The following is a 20,775-nucleotide window of genomic DNA, read 5'->3' as shown; positions in this document are numbered from 1 at the left end:
TATTACTCAGAATAGCTAAGTCTTTCACAATTGATCATTGTATAATATTGCTGATACTGTGTACAATGTTCTCTCGCTTCTGTTCACTTCACTTTGCATCAGGTTCATAAGTCTTCCTGGATTTTTCTGAAGCCAACTTGCTTTTCATTTCTTATAGCATATTAGTATTCCATCACAATCATGTAATACAACTTGTTCAGCCATTTCTAAATTAATGGTCATCCCGTGGATTTCCAATTCTTTACCACCACAGAAAGAGCTGCTATAAATATTTCTGTACATATAAGTTTTTCTTTGATTTCTTTGGGATACAGACCTAGAAGTGGTATTTCTAGGTCAAAAGGCATGCAGTTTTATAATCCTTTGGGTACAGTTCCTAATTGCTCTCCAGAATAGCTGGATCAGTTCACAATTCCACCAACAATGCATTAGTGTATTGATTTTTCCACATCCCAATATTTTTAATTTTCCTTTTTTTTTTTTGTCATATTAGCCAATCTGATAGGTGTAAGGTACTATCTCAGAGTTGTTTTAGTTTTCATTTCTCTAATCAATAGTGATTTAGACCATTTTTTCCTATGATTATAGATAACTTTAATTTCTTCTTCTGAAAGCTGACAACTTGTCAATAGGAAAATGACTTCTTATAAATTTGACCCAGTTCTTTATATGTTTTAGAAATGAAGTCTTTATCGGGAAACTTCCTGTAAAATTGCCCCCTCCTCTCCAGTTTCCTGTTTTCCTTCTAATCTTGGCTGCATTGCTTTTGTTTGTGAAAACCTTTTAAATTTCATGTAATCAAAATCGTTCATTCTATATCCCATAATGCTACTGCCTCTTGTTTGATTACAAATTCTTTCCTTCTCCATAGATCTGACAGGTAAATTTTCTATGCTCTCTTATTTTGCTTATGACATCACCATTCATATCTAAATGTTGTACACATTTTGACCTTATCTTGGTATATGGTATGAGATGTTGGTTTATACTTCATTTCTATCAAATTGCTTTCCAACAATTTTTGTGAATAAGTTCTTGACTCCAAAACGCAGATATTTGGATTTATCAAACACTAGATTACTCTGATCTTTTACTACTGTGTATGTATGTATCTACTGTATGTTGGGTACTTAATCTATTCTACTGATCCTCTGTTTCTTAGCCAGTACAAGACTGTTTTGATGATTGCTGTAGTTCAGTTCTGTCTGACCCCTTTGGGGTTTTCTTGGCAAAGATACTGCAGTGGTTTGCCATTTCCTTCTCCAGCTCATTTGACAGAGGAAACTGAGGCAAACAGGGTAAAGCGACTTGCACAGGGTCACCGAACTGATAAGCGTCTAAGGCCAGATTTCAACTCAGATCATTCTAACTCCAGGTCTGGCACTTCCACTTTTGATGATTACAGCTTTTTGACACAGTTTGAGATCTGGTACTACTGGCCACCTTCCTTCAATTTTCGTTCATTAATTTCCTTGATTTTCTTGATCTTTCATTCTTTCAGATGAATTTTGTTATTTTTTCTAGTTTTATAAAATAATGTTTGATAGCTTGCTTGGAATGGCACCAAATAAAAAAATCAACAGATAGAATTGTCTTTTTTCTTCTACTGGCTTGCTTACTCACATTTCGCCAGTTGTTTAGATCTGACTTTATGTGAAAAGTGTTTTGTAATTTGATTTATTTGTCTTGGCAGGACTTGTCTTGGCAGGTAGACACCCAAATATTTATATTGTCTATATTATTTTAAATGGAATTTCTCTATCTTTCCATTGGACTTTGTTGGTTATATATAGAAATACTGAGGATTCATGTGGATTTATTTTTTATTCTGCAACTTTGTGGAAGTTATTATTTTGACTAATTTTTTAGTTGATTCTCTAGGGTTCTCTAAGTATACCACCATATTGTCTGCAAAGAATGATAGTTTTGCTTGCTCATTGCCTATTTTAATTCCTTCAATTTATTTTTCTCCTCTTCTTAGTTAGGATTTCTAGTACATTATTGATTAAAAAGGGTGATAATGGACATCCTTGCTTCACTTTTGATCTTACTGGGAAGGCTTCTAGCTTACCTTCATTATAGATAATACTAGCTGATAGTTTTTAGTACTTACCACAAAAGAGAGCTCCATTTATGCCTATGCTTTCTAGTGTTTTTAATGGGAATGAATGTTGTATTTTGTCAAAAGCTTTTTCTGCATCCATTGATATATTTTTGTTTTTGTTATTAATATTATCAATTATGTTAATAGTTTTCCTAATATTGTACTAGTTCTGCATTTCTGGTATCAGTCCCACCTGGTCATAATGTATGATATATTACTATAATTTCCTTGCTAGTTTTTAATTTAAAATTTTTGTTAATATTCATTACGGGAACTGGTCTATAGTTTTCTTTCTGTTTTCGCTCATTCTGGTTTTGGTATCAGCACCATATTTGCATCATAAATTCTGTAGTACTCCTTCTTTGACTATTTTTCCAAATAGTTTATACAGTATTGGAATTACTTGTTTAAATTTTTTGCGGGGGAGGGTGTATAGGTGTTCAAGGAAGAGTAGGACCTCTGGTGTGAGGGCTTTCTGAGCCCTTTTCAGGGTTACTCATCCACCTTTGGTGTCCACCTAGCACTCAATTCTCACCTGTGTCTCCAAGAAGCTGTAGCATGCACAGCAGCCACAACCTGGTAAAACTTTCTCAGCAGACAGCCTAAATCAGATTGTGGGTAACCTGTTAGTGAGTTAGAGGGATGTCTACTCCAAAATATGTAAAGACCTCCCTCAGTGGAATTCATGGATGAGAATAATTTGTTCCCATGGCCATGAAGTTGGCTGAAGCAGATGCCATGGAGAATTTAGAGCTTGGTCAAACATTGAAGATGCCAAGGTCATCCACTGCATCCTGGGATATCACCAATTCTCCTGACTTCTGTCTTGCCACTGGACTTCTATGACTCTGTGAGGCTGATAACTTTGCACAACTCTGCCTTACTTAAATCCAATTCATGAGCAAGTCAAGACATCACTCCATGATGTCATTGGTCTTCTTCAAAAATGAAGGGCAAACAATAACAAATGTTTGGTAGAATTCACTTGCAAATCCATCTGGCATTGGGGATTTTTTCATAGGAGGCTCACTGATGACTTGTTCAATTTCTTTTTCTAGGATGGGGTTATTTAAACATTCCATTTCCTCTTCTATTAATCTGGGCAATTTATATTTTTGTAAATATTCATCCAGTTCAATTAAGTTGTCATATTTGTTGGCATATAATTAGGCAAAATAGCTCCTAATAATTACTTCAAACTAACCAATGGTTTATCTATTTTAGTTCCCCTCCCCATAAAACCAGCTTCTAGTTTTTTTTTAAATTTATTTCAATTGTTTTCTTACTTTCAACTTCATTAATCTCTCCTTTGACTTTCAAGATTTCCAATTTAGTGTTTAATTGGGTACTTAAATTTACTCCTACTATAGTTTTTTTTTTTTAAATTTCATGCCCAGTTCATTGATCTGTTCTTTCTTTATTTTATTGAAGTAAGCGTTTAGAGATGTACAGTTTCCCCTAAATACTGCTTTGGCTGCACCACATAAATTTTGGTATGCTGTCTCATTATTGTCATTCTCTTTAATGAAACTGTTGATTATTTCTATGGTCTGTTCTTTGACCCACTTATTCTTCAGAGTTAGATTTAGTTTCCAATAAATTTTTAATCTATGTTTCCACAGTCCTTTATCAAAAGTAATTTTTATTGCATTTATTGCAAGGACGTATTGAATATTTTTGCTTTTTCTGCATTTGGCTGTGAGGTTTTTCTGCCCAAATACACAATTTTTGTGTAGGTGCCATGTACAGCTGTGAAAAAAGTATACTCCTTTTTATTCCCATGCAATTTTCTTTAGAGGTCTATCTCATCCAACTTTGTAACTTCTTTAAGAACCAGAGTGCTATGGCATTGGGTACACATATGTTCAGTATTGAGACTGCTTCACTGTCCATGGCACCATTTAGCAAACGTAGTTTCCCTCCTTATGTCTTTTAATTAGGTCTATTTTTGCTTTGCTTTGTCTGAGATGACTGCTGCCCCTACTTTTTTTTTTTTTTAAACCTCAGCTGAAACGTAATACATTCTGCTCCATCCAGGAGGAGGTGTTAACATCTGCTTTGCTGTTGTATCTAGGGACCACAGGATCTTTCCACTTGACTCCCATATGAAACTTTCCATGTTGTCCTCTCCCTCATTAGATTGTGTACTCCCTGGAAAGAAGTCACAGTTTTATTTTCTATGTATATCCCCAGGGCTTAGCCCTGTGCTTTGCACACCCTAAGAGCTTAATAAATGCTTCATTCATTCAAATTCTGGGAAATTGGAAGTAACAAGACCTATTAAAGCCTGGGCCCCGCCGAGCTGAACTGGCAGCCCTAGGGCTTTCAGGGACAAGGCTAGCCTCCAAGGCTGGGAGCAGAAGAGAGGCAGGACCGGGTGGGGCTGGGCTGGGCACTACAGGAAGGGAAGGAATGCCCACCTCCAGGGCTTGGGAAGGAGAGCTGAACTGGAAGTGGAAAACAAGAAAAGGCGGTGGCAGCTGGTAGAGGTGGCAGACTGGAAGCGCCGCGCGAAGTCGGAATGCCAATGCCAGACTGCACCTGGGAGCCCCGCCCACTGTCCAATCCTGACACTGTAGCCAATCGGACAGGCAGCTCTTCTCACCAGCCACCTCCCGGCTCACTATAAACACTCCTCACTCTCTCTGCTCTAGTTTGCCCCGCCCCCCAAGCCAATCAAAGGAATGGGAGGGGACGTCCCCCTCCGTCTGCGTCAGTTTAAAAAAAAGGGGGGGAGACGCTGACACTGAGAAGAAGGGAGAGAGACACGCCAGAGACAGACAGAGGGACAGAGAGAGACACACACACAGAGAAAAGAACCTTTGGGTCTTTCTCGGGAGAGTGAAAAGCAGCCCCAGTTCTGTAGGCGGAGCGTCCGTGATCGACAGGAGCGTGCTGCCAATGAGCTGGTCCAGACGCTCCGCAGACCAGTCTCGGAGTGGGCGGGGCTGGCCCCGGTCTCGGCCAATGGCGGCGGGGCGGGCGGAGGTTGGGCTGCTGTGGGTAGGGTTAGTGTGAGAGGTGCGGCTGGGGGAGGTAATGATGATGGTGGCGGAGGAGGATGGGGGGGGAGGGGGTGCTGGTGACTGAGCAGCAGCAGCAGCCGCCGCCGCCGCCGCCGCCGCCGCCGCCGCAGCAGCAGCAGCTACTCCGGAGGGGGGCCTGGTCCTGGGGCGGGGGTGAGGGGCCCGGCCATTGGGCTAGTCCCTCTGGGGAGAGGCTTGGGGGCTGAAGGGTGTCTTCCCGCCCGGCCGGGCCGGCGTGAGGCCGCCCGTTAGCGCTGGCTCGGCTTCGCCTGTTCCATGTGGCTCGGGCGGCGGGGATGGAGGACGCGGTGGCGGCGGCTGCAGCGGCAGCAGCGGCAGCAACGGCAGCAGCAGCAGCGGCAGCAGCGGCGGCGGCCAGCGACGAGCGACGCTGAGGAGGGAGCGGGGCCCGAGCCGGAGCCCGAGCCGGAGCCGGCAGCGCAGGCGCGGCGGGACCAGAGGTGTGAGGAGGGGCGGGACGTGCCCCTCGGGGTGACAGGGACGGCGGGCGGGCCCGGGGCCCGAGGCTGCCGAGTTCCCGGAGCTGCCCGGCCGGCCAGGCCCCCCTCCCGCCGCCGCCGCCGCCGCCGCCGCCGGCCCCCTCTGCCGCTGGAGGCGCAGGGAGTATCCGCTCCCCTCTGTTACGCCGTCACGCCGAGGCTGGGGGCGAGAGCCCGCGGTGGGCGCCGGGCCTGGGACCCTGCCCTCCCTCCGCCTCCTCCGTGCCTCGCCCCTCCCTTCCTTTCCTGCGGCTGAGACCGAGCCCCTGTTCTGGGAGCGAGCCGGGGACACGATTAGTTATTGGCACAAAGACACAAAGAGTTCGTTTCTAACACCCCCACCCCCGCCTCGGGTGGGGGGCGGCCGCCGAGGCCCGAAGGCGAGGCGGCCTCTTGGGGCTTCCCGGCTCGGGCTTGCCCTCCGGGTGGTGTGGCCGCCACCGGCCTCTCTCGGGGGTGGGGGTGGCTCAGCGGGTCGCTGTGGAGATGGTGCCCAGGAACCCTGTCCTATGTGACCGCATTCCCGTCTTCCATCATTGATCTCTTTGGCTTTCAGCTAGGGCACGTCAGAAAAAAAAACCAAACGGAACCCCAAGCCCTAGGACCCTGTCAGCTGCAAAATCATCTGCTGTGGAATCCCTGTTTCCATTCATTATTTTCTCGTCTTTGTTTTGCTTTCCAGCCCTACAGATCACACCTCCTAGAGCCCGTGGGGAGCGGTGATGATGTCTGCCTGAGGGAACCGCTTCTCACTCAGCCAGTCATGTGTACCACGTTGCAGGCTGTGCCGTTCATCCAAGGTGGGATTGCCCTGTGAAACAGGGAGAAGAATCATGGACCCTCAGCATCGTGCCAAGTTGTAATTCACCCTTCAGAAGACAGACTTAGAGGACAGAGCTGCCTAGCTTTGGATACTGTGCTTTGTGAAAGCCGCTGCCTCGCTCCCTCGGAGGTGTGACTGTGCTCTGACCATCGTCATGGCTTCAGTTTGGAAGAGACTGCAGCGTGTTGGAAAACATGCCTCCAAGTTCCAGTTTGTGGCCTCCTACCAGGAACTTATGGTTGAGTGCACTAAGAAGTGGTACGTAGTGCCTGCTGGCTGCAGGCTGCAGCGAACAGCTCCCTGTACCTTTCTGTGTCTAAGCAGCTGGGTGGGGTGCCAGTAAGTTCAGGAGTGTGCGCTGGTGCTGGCCCTGTGGGGTTTCATTGTGTTCTGCTATGCTCATAAGATTATTGCTGTGACATCGTATTAGAGGTTTAGCAGATTTGGACATTAAGGTTTTTAGTAGGACTGGGATATCTTCATTTTTGGATCTTCAGAAGAAGTCAGGATTTCAAATGAAAAATGAATGACTGGGCAGGGAAATGTAGAATTTCTGTGGGATGGTGATAATCTTTTTTGTTCAGAGTAAAGAATCTTCCTTAAAACTGAGGTGTTCTTCCGTGTATAAATAGGGGAATATTGGAATTTATAACCTTAAAAATGGATTTGTTATTTGCCTAGGCAACTGTGTCATGTTTTAATTGCCCAATGGGACCCATTTCTTGGCCAGACTGGAGGAAGCAATTAGCAGTGCTAGTCCTGATTTGCATCTTTCTACTTCAGCAAAGTTAACTTTAGAGCTTACCTCTTAGTGCCTAGGACTGCAAGTAAATACATGTTATTATGTGAGAGAAAAAGGTTAACTTTAAAATATAGGTCCTTATGGTTTTTCATTTGTTACTATGATTAAACAGCTTTACTTTAAAAGAATCTAGAGTTCACAAGGACTCTGATTTCTGTGTAGCATTCTCTTTTATAGCACATTATAAAACAAAGTAGTTTTTGCACTTTTGATATTTAGTATTTATAATGCTTATATATTTGACACATAAATTATTTCTTGCATTACTAACACAATTACTTAAAGCTATCCTTAACCCATTACCATGCTATTGCGCTTTTGAAGATTCTGTATTTAATGATCTTAGACAATACTATGCAACGTATTGCATAAAGAATATAGGAAGATGATGTTTTTAGGTAATGGATTGTTAAAACAGTTTAATATAGTAAATACTCAGCTACCAAATGTTTCTCTAATTCAGTTCAGCACTTGGAAACATACTGAGAGCAGGTATCTTTAAAATATTTACATTTCTTAAGTGGAATTCCAACAAAAATATAAAGTGATTCTTCTGGAGCCACTGGATACTTTTTTTTTGATTGCCAGTTTGTAAATAGCTTGGGATAATTTCCTTAAATGCTATGTAAACTAGTTGCCAAGACCAGAGCCATCATGCTTCAGAATTTTGCTGTACTTCAGTCCAGTAAAAGGAATGCTTATGGAAGTATCTTTACTTTTTTCAGTCTAGTAAATTAGATCTCTAAGGTAGAATTAGGCCACATGACCCATATCTTTTGAGCTCAGCCTATCACATATAGGACTAAAGCATCAGAGTTGTGGCATATGATCATAGGAAACCTAAATGTCTCTTATCAAAATATGTTTTAAAAGATTTTGGTTATTAGTATTGCATTAGAACAAATACAAGGATAGTTTTAAGCTCATTTTAAAAAACAGAAAGTGTTTGTATTTGGTTTTCTTTTCTTTTTATGTTTTTTGGTTGGGGAAGGGACAGAACTATGTAAGAATCCAAGTACTTTTCCTTATTAAAAAAAACATTTAATTTCTTGTGAGTTGATATTTGCAAGTGAAACCTTAGTTGTAGAATAGGGGGGAAGGTAATATGTATGTAAGAAGCCCTTAATATTTCATCTTCAGTATACATGATAGATTTTGCAAGGAATGAATTAATACTAGGAAAGGAACAGTGTAGTCCTTTAAAGGCATTTTGAGTCCAATCTATTCTTTCCAGGATAATCTTTGGAAGATTTATCTCAGTCACATTTTTATAGGATCATGGAATTTAGAGCTCAAAGGAACCTTAGAGATTATCTAGTCTAGCTTTCTTATTTTACAAATAAGGAAACTGAAGTCCAGAAAGATCAAGTAATTGCCGTGTCACAAAGAGAATCTTTGCCTCCAGATTGTTTTGATTATATACATATATTTTATGTAACATGTTTGCTTTAAGTAGAAGAGCACTCATGGAGAATCAGAAATCTGCTTCAATAAAATCCTTTTTATATTGTCTCATTAGGGACCACAGAAAAATTTGCCTATGCTGGAATTGTATTGTCGTAAAAATGGGCAAGTGGGTTGTTATTAGCTGGGATATAGAAGTCTTTTCATTATATAGAACTTTTTGTTGTAGTGGTATTCAATCAGTATTCTAGGTGTCATGTGGTTTTAGGGTAATTGCAGATTAGGTCCTGATTCCCTTTCTCATTTCCTATGCTATGTGTTTCTTTTCTGTTCTGCATTCCCAAAGACATGGTTTCTTCTTCTCAAGGGAATTTACAGGAGAAAATAAAATGGATTTAGAGGAACCATGACTTTTAAAGAAAACTTTAAATAGATGCTGATATAGCACTGTGGGTGATAAGAATGAAGAATGAATCAGAGAATAAAAAAAATTAATGCTTATTTTGTGCAAAGTACTGGGAATATTAACAGAAAAACAAGATAACCCCAGCTTTCAAGGGGCTCATATTCTAATGGGGGAGACACATAGAAGGTTTTAGCTTAATGAAATCTATGGTTCTTAGGGTGTAGCAGTGAAGCAGATGCCAATACATCTTAAATGCTTTTTCCACTGGTAAAACCATATCCATTTACAATATTGAATCATTTGGCAGTGCCGAGGACTTTTGTGATGAGAATTTTTCCAGGTCTTCAGAAGCTGTAGCTATAGGGAAAAAAAATAAGGATTATAGGAAATGAAAGTAGATATCAGGATCCAAACTGCAGTTTCCTAAACTAATGTGTCACTTGGAATCCTATTAAAATTTTTGTTTTTATAACAAAATTTCTGTATAATGAAAGGACAGAGCTATGATAGGATTATGGATCTAGAACTGGAGACCTCAGAGACCATGAGTCTTCCCCTTTGTTTAATAAAAATAATAATAATGATAGCTGACATTTATATAGTGTTTCTTGTGTGTCAGGCACTATGCTAAGTGCTTTATAATTGATCCTCACAGTAACCCTGGGAAGTAGGTACTATTATTATCCTCATTTTACCGAGGAGCAAACTGAGGCAACCAGAGGTTAAATGACTTGCCCAGAGTCAACCAGCTAATAAATGTCTGAGACTGGATCTGAACTGAGGTCTTCCTAATGCTACTCCTAGCACTCTACTGTATCACCTCCCTGCCCCCATTTAACAGAGGAGGAAACTAAAGGCCAAAGGAGGTTAAATGATTTACCTGAGGTCACACAGGTAAGTGTATTGTTAGAATCTGAACCCAAAAGTACTTTGTTTCCAGTGTTACTGCTTATTCCCCTGTATCAGAAAAAGAAAGTAGGGAATGAATAGCTCAGAGGAAGTCAACAGATGTGGCAGACAAAAAACTGATGTTATCATAGGCTACATTAAAAGTGATGCATTGTGTTCCAGAGGTAAATGCTCTGCTATACTCATCTCTGGTTTGGCCTTATCCCTAGTATATTTGGTTCAGAAGGAGCTCATAATTTAGAGAAAGCAGAGAAACAAATTGTGGAGCAGGTCCAGAAGCTGGTGATGAGGATATTGTTGTTGTTGTTTGTCCTTCATTTCTGAAAAGGACCATCAAGGTGGTGACCTGACTTGGAGATGACTTTGATTTGAGTGAGGGAGGGCTGTGCAAGGTCATCAACCTCACTTTCTTCTTCGGAGCCATCTGGGTCCAGTGGCCTGATATTCATCAGGAGGACTGGAGATGGCCCAGGATGAAATGGGAGACCCTAGCCATTTCAGGCTAAGGTCTTATCACTTTCTCACTTTGAGTGAGATACACCCATTCAATGAATAGGCCTCTTTAAGTAGTTACTCTGGGATGGTCCCTTTAAAAAACAAACAAACTGGGAGGGGAAGACCCTCGGGGTTCCTGGGTAAAAGAGAAACAGTTACTGTTTTAGTATTTAGAATGTTAAGTATTGAATATTTAGGATGTTTAGTATTGAGGATGTTGAGAACTTTGAAGAATCTGCCTTACAAGGTTTGGTTATAGGAACTGGGCATGCCTAGTTAGGAGAAGAGAAGATGTAGGGGACACATGACAGGTATCCTGTGATTTGCCCCCACAGGGCAGGACTAGGTTTCAGAGAGGAAGATTTAGGCTTATGTAGAATGGGCTATTTCAGAGACAATGAGTTCTCGTTTGGTCCTTATGGCTACTTGTGGAAGATTTTGTAGAAGGGAAGCTTGGTTAAGCCTCTATTTTGAACTAAATGACCCATAAGGTCCTTTCTGACTCGTAGGTTCATTGATTTCATGAAGAGGAATGGAATAACTGGGGTGGGATAGAAAAAAGAAAAGGTGGTTTGATGAAAAGAGAGAGGCAACCTACTAAAAAAGAAAAGAAGGAAGGAAATAAGCATTTATCAGGTGCCTACTGTGTGCCAGGTATTGAGCCAAGTGCTTTACAAAAATCTTCCTTTAATCCTCACAACAACCCTGTTCTGGATACTGTTATTATCCCCATTTTACAGTTGAGGAAATTGAAAAAGATCAGGCCATGTTCTTTTTGGGCATGTGCTCTCGATTTTTTTTGTAAGTGAAATGCTTTTAGGGGTAATGCTGTACAGCCCTAACCTCTAACTTGAGGATGTGCAAACCTTCTGCCTGTATTCTGAAATCAAAGCAATACAGATAGCATATAATATGGGATTCAGGAAAGGTTTAGGGATTTAGCCTTGACTTACAGGAAGGTAGTAGGTGGTCAGTGTGTTTCTTTCCTGAGGGGAAGAAGCATTTCAGTGGGTAGGATGCTGTCACTAACATATTCTTTTCTCAGGACAACAGAATTTGAGCCAAGCAAGAAAAGTCAGGATGTGACTGATAGAACAGGATGAAAGTAGGGCTTTAGGAGAGCCAGCTTCTTTTGGGTCTAGGATCTTAATGACACCAAGAATAAGTGTACCTTTACTCTGTTGGCTTCATCAAAGGATGTAGGGAGAGTGGGTTTAGGCTTTTATAAATGACTGCATTCTCTGAAAAACTGAGTTACAGTTTGTAAACCCTAATCTCAGCTCTTGTGTTTTCTCCTGTTGATTCTCTTTCAATACTCCTTCCTCAACTCTGGCTCCCTCTTGGTAAGGTCAAACTTCTTGAAGACTTTTGTTTCTTTTGAAAAAAAGGTTCACATTTGCAATAGGTGTTAACCCTGGACAATTCTAGATTTGGTGTTCAGGATGTTTGTCTTTTGAGAGTATGAGGTACTAGTTAACTAAAGTAAACCGAATGTCCTAGTTAACCAAAAAAAAAGTAAGGTTTCATTGCCTACCCCTTTCTAGTAGAGGTTATTTATAGCTATTACTTGTTTCTTACTCTTGTTACTCTTCAAATGACTATGACCAAAAGAACTAGACCAGGTTTGAAGAATATAGAGGTTTGTAGGCTGTGCCATCTTTGCTTTCACTACTGCCACCGGGTAAATTTCTTCCTTATTTAATTGTTAGGCATGTTGTGAAAGTAAACCCTAATTTCCTGAAGATGGTAGGGAGTAATAGGAGTTGTGCATAAATTTCTCCAGTAAAATCTGTTCCTTCCCTACATCTATTACTTCTTATTTTCATCTGTAGTTGTATGTTTCTGGTTTCTGAGAACCTTCTGTACTAACTAACCTCTCCATAAATGTTTAAGTGTTTAGAGCTCCTATGTCTGTAGGTCAGATATGGTTAGAATATCAGTAGTGTGAATAGAAAGCAAATACACTTTAGATGACGTTTTCATAGGATTATTTTAAGTTTCCAAATGACTTAAAAGTTAGTTTTCTGTGTTTGTTCACCGTATATAGATAATAAGTAATACTTATCATTCTTCCTTATCTTACTATGATGTTAAGACTGAAAAGAAAATTTCAAAGAACTGTACTGTGGGCATTTCCTAGAAAGATATATAATCATTTTATTCCTAAATTTCTCTTATTATTTAGAAATTCTTTATAATTTAGCATTCTTTTCCATACAAGAAAAAAGCTACTTCTAACTTCAGAAAGGAATTTTTTTTCTGTAACAATCAACCAATCTTTCTTGAGCACCCAGGCTGTGCAAAGCACTCTGTCTAGAGTTATGCAAAGAAGTTTAAGTCATAGTTCTTGACCTTTAAAAGCTTATGTATAGTTGGGGGGATAGAAACACATAAAAAGTTAAATAACTGAAGATATCACCAAGAAGTAATAGTTTAAGATAATGCAAGAACTATCCCAGAGCTGTACATGATTAATTTACCAGCATGTAAGGGAGGGACTATACCTATGAGTTTATGTATGAACATAAATGGGGAACTCCTGGATAAAGAAATTCTCTCTAACAGTGCAGGTCAGTGCCTTCTCTGCACTTTATAGCCTTAGTTTCCTGAGTTACCTAGTTATTAAAAAGTGAAGTGCTTTACCCACAGTCACACAAGCAATATTTATCATAAGCTAGACTTGAAACCCAGGTCTTCCTGGTTCCCCATAGTAGGTCTGTGTCTACCATGAGTGCTTTAGGAGTTCAGAGGAAAGAGTGCTCAACAACACTGCAATGCAGGGAAAGTTTTGTTGAAGCAATAAAATTTGGATAGGCTCAGAAATGAGTGGGCATTTCAAGTACTTGTAAACTGTAAGAAGGGAGAATCTTCCCTCATACACTTGACACCCACTAGCTGTGTGGCCTTGGGCAAGTCACTTAACCCCAATTGCCTCATCCTGGGTCATCTCCAGTCATCCTGACGAATATCTGGTCACTGGATTCAGATGGTTCTGGAGGAGAAGTGAGGCTGGTGACCTGCACAGCCCCTCAAAACAAAGTCAAGTGCAAGTCATGTCGTTATTTCTCTGATGGCATGGTCTTCTTCAGCAACTCTAATTTGGGAATTGATTGGAATGGTCTTCATAGTGGAAATAGTAAAAACTGGCAGGAGTTAAACTTTCTTACAGGTAAGGAGAGAAGAAGAAAGTTCCAAAGAATGAATATTCAGGAGCAACATGGTTTGGGGAGTATGATGTGACAAAAAGCAGAAGGTGAGATAAGGAGTAATTAAGAGGAGGAAAGCCAGAATAATGAATGTATCAGGAAAACTAGGGAGGATTTTCAAGAATAAGTGGATGATTGAATGTCACATGTGGAGCAGGGAGAATAAGGGCTTAAAAAAAGGTTACTGAATTGTTAGGGAATCATTATAATCTTTCAAGAGTTTACTCTTGCATAGTATCTATTTTTGCTCTTTAGAAATTAATTTTTGAGGATTTTTTTTAAAAAGTAGAATAAACGAATATATGTTTAGAGCCAGAAAGGATTTTAAAGATACTGGTGCTTTACACTCTCATTTTACAGATGAAAAAATTTAGACCTAAAGAAAGAAAGTGGCTTATTCAAGATTATGTGATAAGTTTGGAGCAGAACTAGAATTGGGATATAAACTGTACAGTCCATACTCCCCAGAGAATCTCTGCCATAACATAGCCAACAAATGGTCATTTAACCTTTGTTCCAAGACTTTCAATGAGGGAGAATCTACTTATTCATTCATTCATTTTCAACAAACATGTTAAGCACCTACTGTGTGCCAGGCCCTGTGGTAGGTACTGACTATACAAAATAAAAAACAAAATAGACTTTGTCTTCAGGGAACTTAAATTCTTTTGAGGGAGTAAGAATATATACACAGATACATACATACAAAATGAAATAGCAAATACAAAGTAATTTCTGGGTAGAGGATACTAGCAACTGGGGCAGGGGCAGGAATTAGATTACAATAAGGGTTTTTTTTAGTAGGTAAGAACTAAGCCTTGAGAGAACCTTGTGATTTTGTGAAGAGTACTTTCCAGGCATGAGAGAAAGTTTGGGGAGAAGCACAGATATGGGAGATGGAATGTCATCTGTAGTGTATTAATAGCAAATAGTCTGGTTTTGTTAGACTATGTAGTGTGTGAAGGAAAGCAATATGCAATAAACTAAGGTTGGTTAGAGCTAGATGTGAAGCCTAGCAAAATGCTTCAAACCAAGGTGTTTGCATTTTTTATTTTAGAGGCAAGAGGGAGCTACTGATACTTCTTGAGCAGGAGTCTGCCATGGTCTGGCATGTGCTTTCAGAATATTAATGTGGAAGCTGTATCGAAGATAGAATGGAGAGGGGTGCAAAGCTATGTACCGGGAGACCAATTAAGAGACTCTTTCTTGCAGTAGTAAGTAGACAAGAGGTGATGAAGGCCTGAATTAGGATGTTGGACATGTGACTGGAGAGAAGGGAAAGAGAGGCATTGAAGGGAGATTCAGTTTATTAATTGATTAGATACAGAAGATGATGCAAACTGAAGAGCTGAGAATGATGCCGAGATTGCTAACTTGTTTGGTTGAAAGATAGGGAAGTTTGGAAAAAGGGAAGGTTTTGAGTTCTGTTGAATTTAAGATACATGTGGAACATCCAGTTGAAAATGGCCAGTAGGCACCATTTTTGAAAGTAGTCTATTCCACTTTGGATAGCTTTAATTTTTAGGAAATTTTTCTACTTAGCAAGTCTAAATTTGCCCTTTGGCATCTTTTACCCATTGCTCATAGTTGTGGGCTCTGGGGCCAAGCAAAGTAAGTCTAATACTTCCTCTGGCAGCCCTCCAAATACTTGAAAATAGCTATCATGCTTCTCCAATTTAATTTAATTTAGTTCAGCAAGCCTTTTTGAAGTGCCTACTATGTTCCAGTCACTATGCTTCTTCAAGATAGACACTGCCACTTTCTTCAACTGATCTTAATATGGAATGATCTTGGCGTCTTTTAACACCTCTTTTATCTGCCCTGCTTCCTTCCCCCACCTTTAACTTTTTAGTTAATGAACTTCTTAAAATGCCCAGCACTGAGCATAGTACTCTAGATATAGTCTGACCAGAGCCAGAGTAAAGTTGGACCTAGACCCTGTGTGTCACTTAACATAGTCCAAGATTGCATCAGCTTTCTGGTTGCCATATCACACTGTGAACTCATATAGAGCTTACAGTCCACTCAAACTCTCAGCCCTTTCTTCAGGTGAACTGTTACTTAACCAGGCATCTCCCATTTTCTGCTTGTGAAACTGATTTTTTTGAACCCAAGTTTAAGAATTTACATTTATAACCCTTTATTTGATTCAGGCCAATATTTTGTGTATCAGTAGCTTTTTGGACCTTAACTCTGTCACCTAGCTTTGTTTTACTTGCAATTTGATAGAACATAATTTCCATGCTTTTGACCAAATTATTTATAGAATGTTAAGTGGTACAGGTCCAAACACAGATCTCAGAGGCACTTCACTGGAGGACAGAGTGTTTTTCTAGGTGACATTTACCCATTAATGACCACTCTGGGTCTGGTCATCAACCAATTTTGAGATCATCTGAGTATAATGTTATCTAGCCCATGTCTCTTACCTTTTTCACAAGACTATGAGGACTAAACACTCCTTGAGAGCTTGAACTGTTCTGTTATTGTCTTTGTGTCTCTACTGCCTAGTGCAGTAGTACCTAACACATAGTTGTTGAGTGAGAGACTTTGCCTAGAATGGAATCCTGGGCAAGATGTTAAAATCTAGGTAAATTAAATCTATAGTATTCATGTAATGTGCCATTTTGTAGTGCTAGTTTATGAGGGAATGAAAGCAAATGAGAAAAGTCCTTGTAAGGTGACTCTTGCAGTCAGCCTGTAGAGAAAAGGAAGGATTGGGAGAGATTCTGTGTTGTTAATTTGAGAGAACTTGGTCATTGATTTGCATATGAAAGGTGAAGGACAAGAAAATGACACAGCCACTAGCATCTTAAATCTGGAACACTGAATGAACATTGGTGTTGCTGAGTAATAACAAAATCAAATTGCTGTAGGCAGGTGGAGATGTGGGTCTGGATCTCCCTAGTGAGGTCAGGACTGAGTATGATCTCTTGACTTCAAATTCAGTGGTTTTTTCCCACTATACCATGGAATGTATTTTATTTGTTAAATACTAGATATCTTCTGATATTTTTATTAAGAGAAATTGAATTGTAAGTGCCCAAATAGTTTTATTCTGTTGGAAAAATCTCTATCAACTTAAGTGTTGCCTTGGTATCTTAAAGATCTATTTACATTGTTCACAAATACCTTGTTAGTTAATAACCTTTAACCCCAACTTGGAGTCTTTAATGTGAATTCCCATTGACATTTTGAACATTTGTTCAGGTTCTTGATGTTTTTGTATTTTTTATACAAAAGTGCTCCTTTTAAATATGATAAATGTAGTAATATTATTGCATATTTACTTGCCAAAGTTAATAAATATTTTTAAAAAATGATTTCTCTTCATAACAGTTTTCGTCTGGACCTGTGATTGTATTGGTGTGGGGATCTCCTGTGGTTGGAAGCTCCCTCCACTGATATAGATTAACACTGTTGTGTTAGTGACTTGTGATGGTTATACAGCTAAAGTGTCAGAGATAGGACTTTAATCCATTGTTTGGTGTCTCCAAGACTGGCTCTTTATATCATTCACACCCCTTTCCCCCTTTTGAGTGATGTTTCATTCAAGTTGCCCATCATTTTTAAAACGTTTCAAACATTTTTACAAATAATTGTGAACTTTGAATACATTTGCAATCTTAGTGAGAATGCTTCTTGAAGTACAGCTGTTAAGTAAATAGTATCATGTAGAGGAAAGCAGTGGACGGAGTGAAGAGACTTGAGTCCTAGTTTCAGTTGCCATTAACCAGTTATATGATCTTTGGTAAACCAGTTCATACAGTTTATGGATCTAGAGTGGAAGGAACCTTAAGGGCTGTCTAGTCTAACCCTCTTCTTTTACAATTTCTTCCTCTGTGAAGTGAGGGAGTTAGACCATGATCCCATATCATTCTTACATTATGTGATTCTTTTGAAAGGAAGTGTTTTTTTTGGCAGTAATATCAGTAGTGAAGAAATTCTCTTTTGTTTGTTTGAAAATTTTTCTCCCTCTTGAATATGTCTAGGGATCTAGGGATAATTGTCCATATCTTTTGCTTCTCTATTACCAACTTTTTGCTGTGATTATTGGTATTTTGTTATTATCACTAATCTCTGTAAGTGTACTTTCAGATTTGAATCTTGTTTAGAGATGGACTGTATCAGGAGACCTGAACCTTAACTCCTGATTTTGCCATGTGATCTTGAGCAAGTCACTTGCCCTTTGCTGTTCTTTTTTTTTTTTTTAATTAATTAATTTAACTTTTAACATTCATTTTCACAAAATTTTGGGTTCCAATTTTCTCCCCATTTGTCCCCTCCCCGCACCCCAAAACACCAGGCATTCTAATTGCCCCTATCACCAATCTGCCCTCTCTTCTATCATCCCTCCCTTCCCTTGTCCCCATCTTCTTTTTTGTCCTGTAGGGCCAGATAACTTTCTATACTCCATTACCTGTATTTCTTATTTCCTAGTTGTATGCAAGAACAATACTCAACAGTTGTTCCTAAAACTTCAAGTTCCAACTTGTCTTCATCCCTCCCTCCCCACCCATTCGCTTTGGAAGGCAGGCAATTCAATATAGGCCATATCTGTGTAGTTTGGCAAATGACTTCCATAATAGTCATGTTGTGTAAGACTAAGTATATTTCCCTCCATCCTATTCTGCCCACCATTGCTTCTGTTCTCTCTTTTCATCCTGTCCCTCCCCAAGAGTGTTGACTTCAAATTGCTCCCTCCTCCCATTGCCCTCCCTTCCCTTATCCCCCCCCCCCCTGCTTATCCCCTTCTCCCCCACTTTCCTGTATTGTAAGATAGGTTTTCATACCAAAATGAGTGTGCATTTTATTCCTTCCTTTAGTGGAATGTGATGAGAGTGAACTTCATGTTTTTCTCTCACCTCCCCTCTTTTTCCCTCCACTAAAAAGCCTTATGCTTGCCTCTTTTATGAGAGATAATTTGCCCCATTCCATTTCTCCCTTTCTTCTCCCAATATATTCCTCTCCAACCCCTTAATTTTTTTTTTTTTGGTATCATCCCTTCCTATTCAATTCATCCTGTTCTCTCTCTCTGTATGTGTGTGTGTGTATATATATATATATATACACACATATATATATGTATGCATGTATGTATGTATCTGTATATGTATATGAGTATAATCCCTCCAAGTACCTAAATACTGAGAAAAGTTTCAAAAGTTACAAATATTATCTTTCTCTGTAGGAATGTAAGCAGTTCAACTTTAGTAAGTCCCTTGTGAGTTCTATTTCTATTTTCTGTTTACCTTTTCATGCTTCTCTTGATTCTTTGTTTGAAAGTCAGATTTTCCTTTCAACTCTGGTCTTTTCATCAACAATGCTTGAAATCCTCTACTTCATTGAATGACCATTTTTTTCCCCTGAAGTATTATACTCAGTTTTGCTGGTTAGGTGATTCTTGATTTTAATCCTAGTTCCTTTGACTTTTGGAATATTGTATTCCAAGCCCTTCAATCCCTTAATGTAGAAGATGCTAGATCTTGTGTTATGCTGATTGTATTTCCACAGTACTCAAATTGTTTCTTTCTGCTTCCTATATTTTCTCCTTGACCTGGGAACTCTGAAATTTGGCTACAGTATTCCTAGAGTTTCTCTTTTTGGATCTCTTTCAGGAGGTGATCAGTGGATTCCTTGAATACTTATTTTGCCCTCTGGTTCTAGAATATCAGGGCAGTTTTCCTTGATAATTTCATGAAAGATGATGTCTAGGCTCTTTTTTTGATCATAGCTTTCAGGTAGTCCCAGAATTTTTAAATTGTCTTTCTTGGATCTATTTTCCAGGTCACTTGTTTTTCCAATGAGATATTTCACATTATCTTCCATATTTTCATTGTTTTGGTTTTGTTTTGTAATTTCTTGGTTTCTCATAAAATCGTTAGCTTCCATCTGTTCCATTCTAATTTTGAAAGAACTATTTTCTTCAGTGAGCTTTTGAACCTCCTTTTCCGTTTGGCTAATTCTGCTTTTTAAAGCATTCTTCTCCTCATCAACTTTTTGGACCTCTTTTTCCAATTGAGTTAGCCTATTTTTAAAGGTGTGATTTTCTTCAGCATTTTTTTTGGGTCTCCTTTAGCAAGCTGTTGACTTGCTTTTCTTGAATCTCTCTCATTTCTCTTCCCAGTTTTTCCTCCACCTCTCTTACTTGATTTTCAAAATCCTTTTTGAGCTCTTCCATGACCAGAGACCACTGCATATTTATTTTGGATGTTTGGGATGCTGAAACCTTGACTTTTATGTCTTCACCTGATGGTAAGCTTTGTTCTTCTTCATCCAAAAGGATGTGAGAAAATACCTATTCACCAAGAAAGTAACCTTCTGTAGTCTTATTTTTTTCCCCTTTTTTGGACATTTACCAGTTACTTAACTTTTGGGTCCTTTGTCAAGAGTAGGGTATATTCTGGGGACTGTAAGATCTCAGTTCCTCCGAGGTGGCACAATCAAGCGTGCACACTGGTCTGGGAGCAACCAGAAACTTTTCTTCCCAGAATCTGTGAATAGTAAAATTCCCTCTCCACAGTCACCTCTAGTTCTGCCACACCAGCACTCATTGTGAGATTAAGATCAGCTGCTCAGTTCCTCCAGGGTCTTTAAGCTGAGAATTCCAACAATGGAAGCTGGCTGCTGCTACTGCCACCACCTGGGACCAGGGCTAGGGGAGGACCCTACTCCCTTGTCACCAAGGTGAAAAAGCTCTCTCACTGACCTTTGAAGCTACCTTTAGCATTTGTGGGTTGAGGGATCTGAGAACCTCCGCTGCTGCTGGGGATTCCGCCCCCGAGACCTGCTCCATTCCTACTCCTCCAGGTGCCACGGCCAAGTCTGGGCTGTGCTCCACTTTTTGTCCAGCGCAAACAGACCTTTCCCATCGGCCTTTCAGGTCACCCTGGGCTGGAAATCTCTTCCACTCCATTGTTCTGTGGCTTCTGCTGCTCTAGAATTTGTTGAGAGTCATTCTTTACAGGTATTTTATGGGCTGTGTGGGTTTTTTTTTATTTCTTAATCAAATTATAAGTAACTGTCCTAGGATAGAATAGAGAAGAGAACACAGATCTGGGGAAATGTACAGACTGTGGAGTCAGTAGGACCTGATAGAT

At 39.9% G+C, this 20,775-nt stretch overlaps 2 protein-coding genes across 17 annotated transcripts in view; one reads left to right on the top strand and one right to left on the bottom strand.

The window, feature by feature from the left end:
• Positions 1-3,726: 3,726 nt before the first annotated feature.
• Positions 3,727-6,609, bottom strand: LOC140519384 (uncharacterized). Its single transcript, XM_072632318.1, has 4 exons — positions 6,601-6,609; positions 5,939-6,186; positions 4,925-5,768; positions 3,727-4,255 (listed from the first exon to the last, which is right to left on the bottom strand). The coding sequence occupies exons 1-3, from the start codon at positions 6,607-6,609 to the stop codon at positions 5,114-5,116; spliced, it is 912 nt and encodes a 303-aa protein (XP_072488419.1). The 3' UTR covers positions 3,727-4,255; positions 4,925-5,113.
• EHBP1 (EH domain binding protein 1) overlaps positions 5,455-20,775 on the top strand; it is a 417,522-nt gene continuing 402,201 nt past the window's right edge. For 15 of the 16 annotated variants that reach the window (XM_072635440.1, XM_072635441.1, XM_072635433.1 and 12 more), the window contains exons 1-2: positions 5,455-5,591; positions 6,313-6,711. In XM_072635440.1, coding sequence (XP_072491541.1) covers positions 6,608-6,711 — 104 coding nt within the window. In that variant the 5' untranslated portion in view covers positions 5,455-5,591; positions 6,313-6,607. Of the gene's footprint in view, positions 5,592-5,762; positions 5,952-6,312; positions 6,712-20,775 lie in introns of those variants that run through there. The other variant, XM_072635430.1, reaches the window with a different exon arrangement.

The sequence above is a fragment of the Notamacropus eugenii genome, chromosome 1, assembly GCF_028372415.1.
Source record: "Notamacropus eugenii isolate mMacEug1 chromosome 1, mMacEug1.pri_v2, whole genome shotgun sequence".
Taxonomy (NCBI): domain Eukaryota; kingdom Metazoa; phylum Chordata; class Mammalia; order Diprotodontia; family Macropodidae; genus Notamacropus; species Notamacropus eugenii.
The sequence above is the reverse complement of the archived record's forward strand: the minus strand, read 5'-3'. Positions and strand labels throughout refer to the sequence as shown.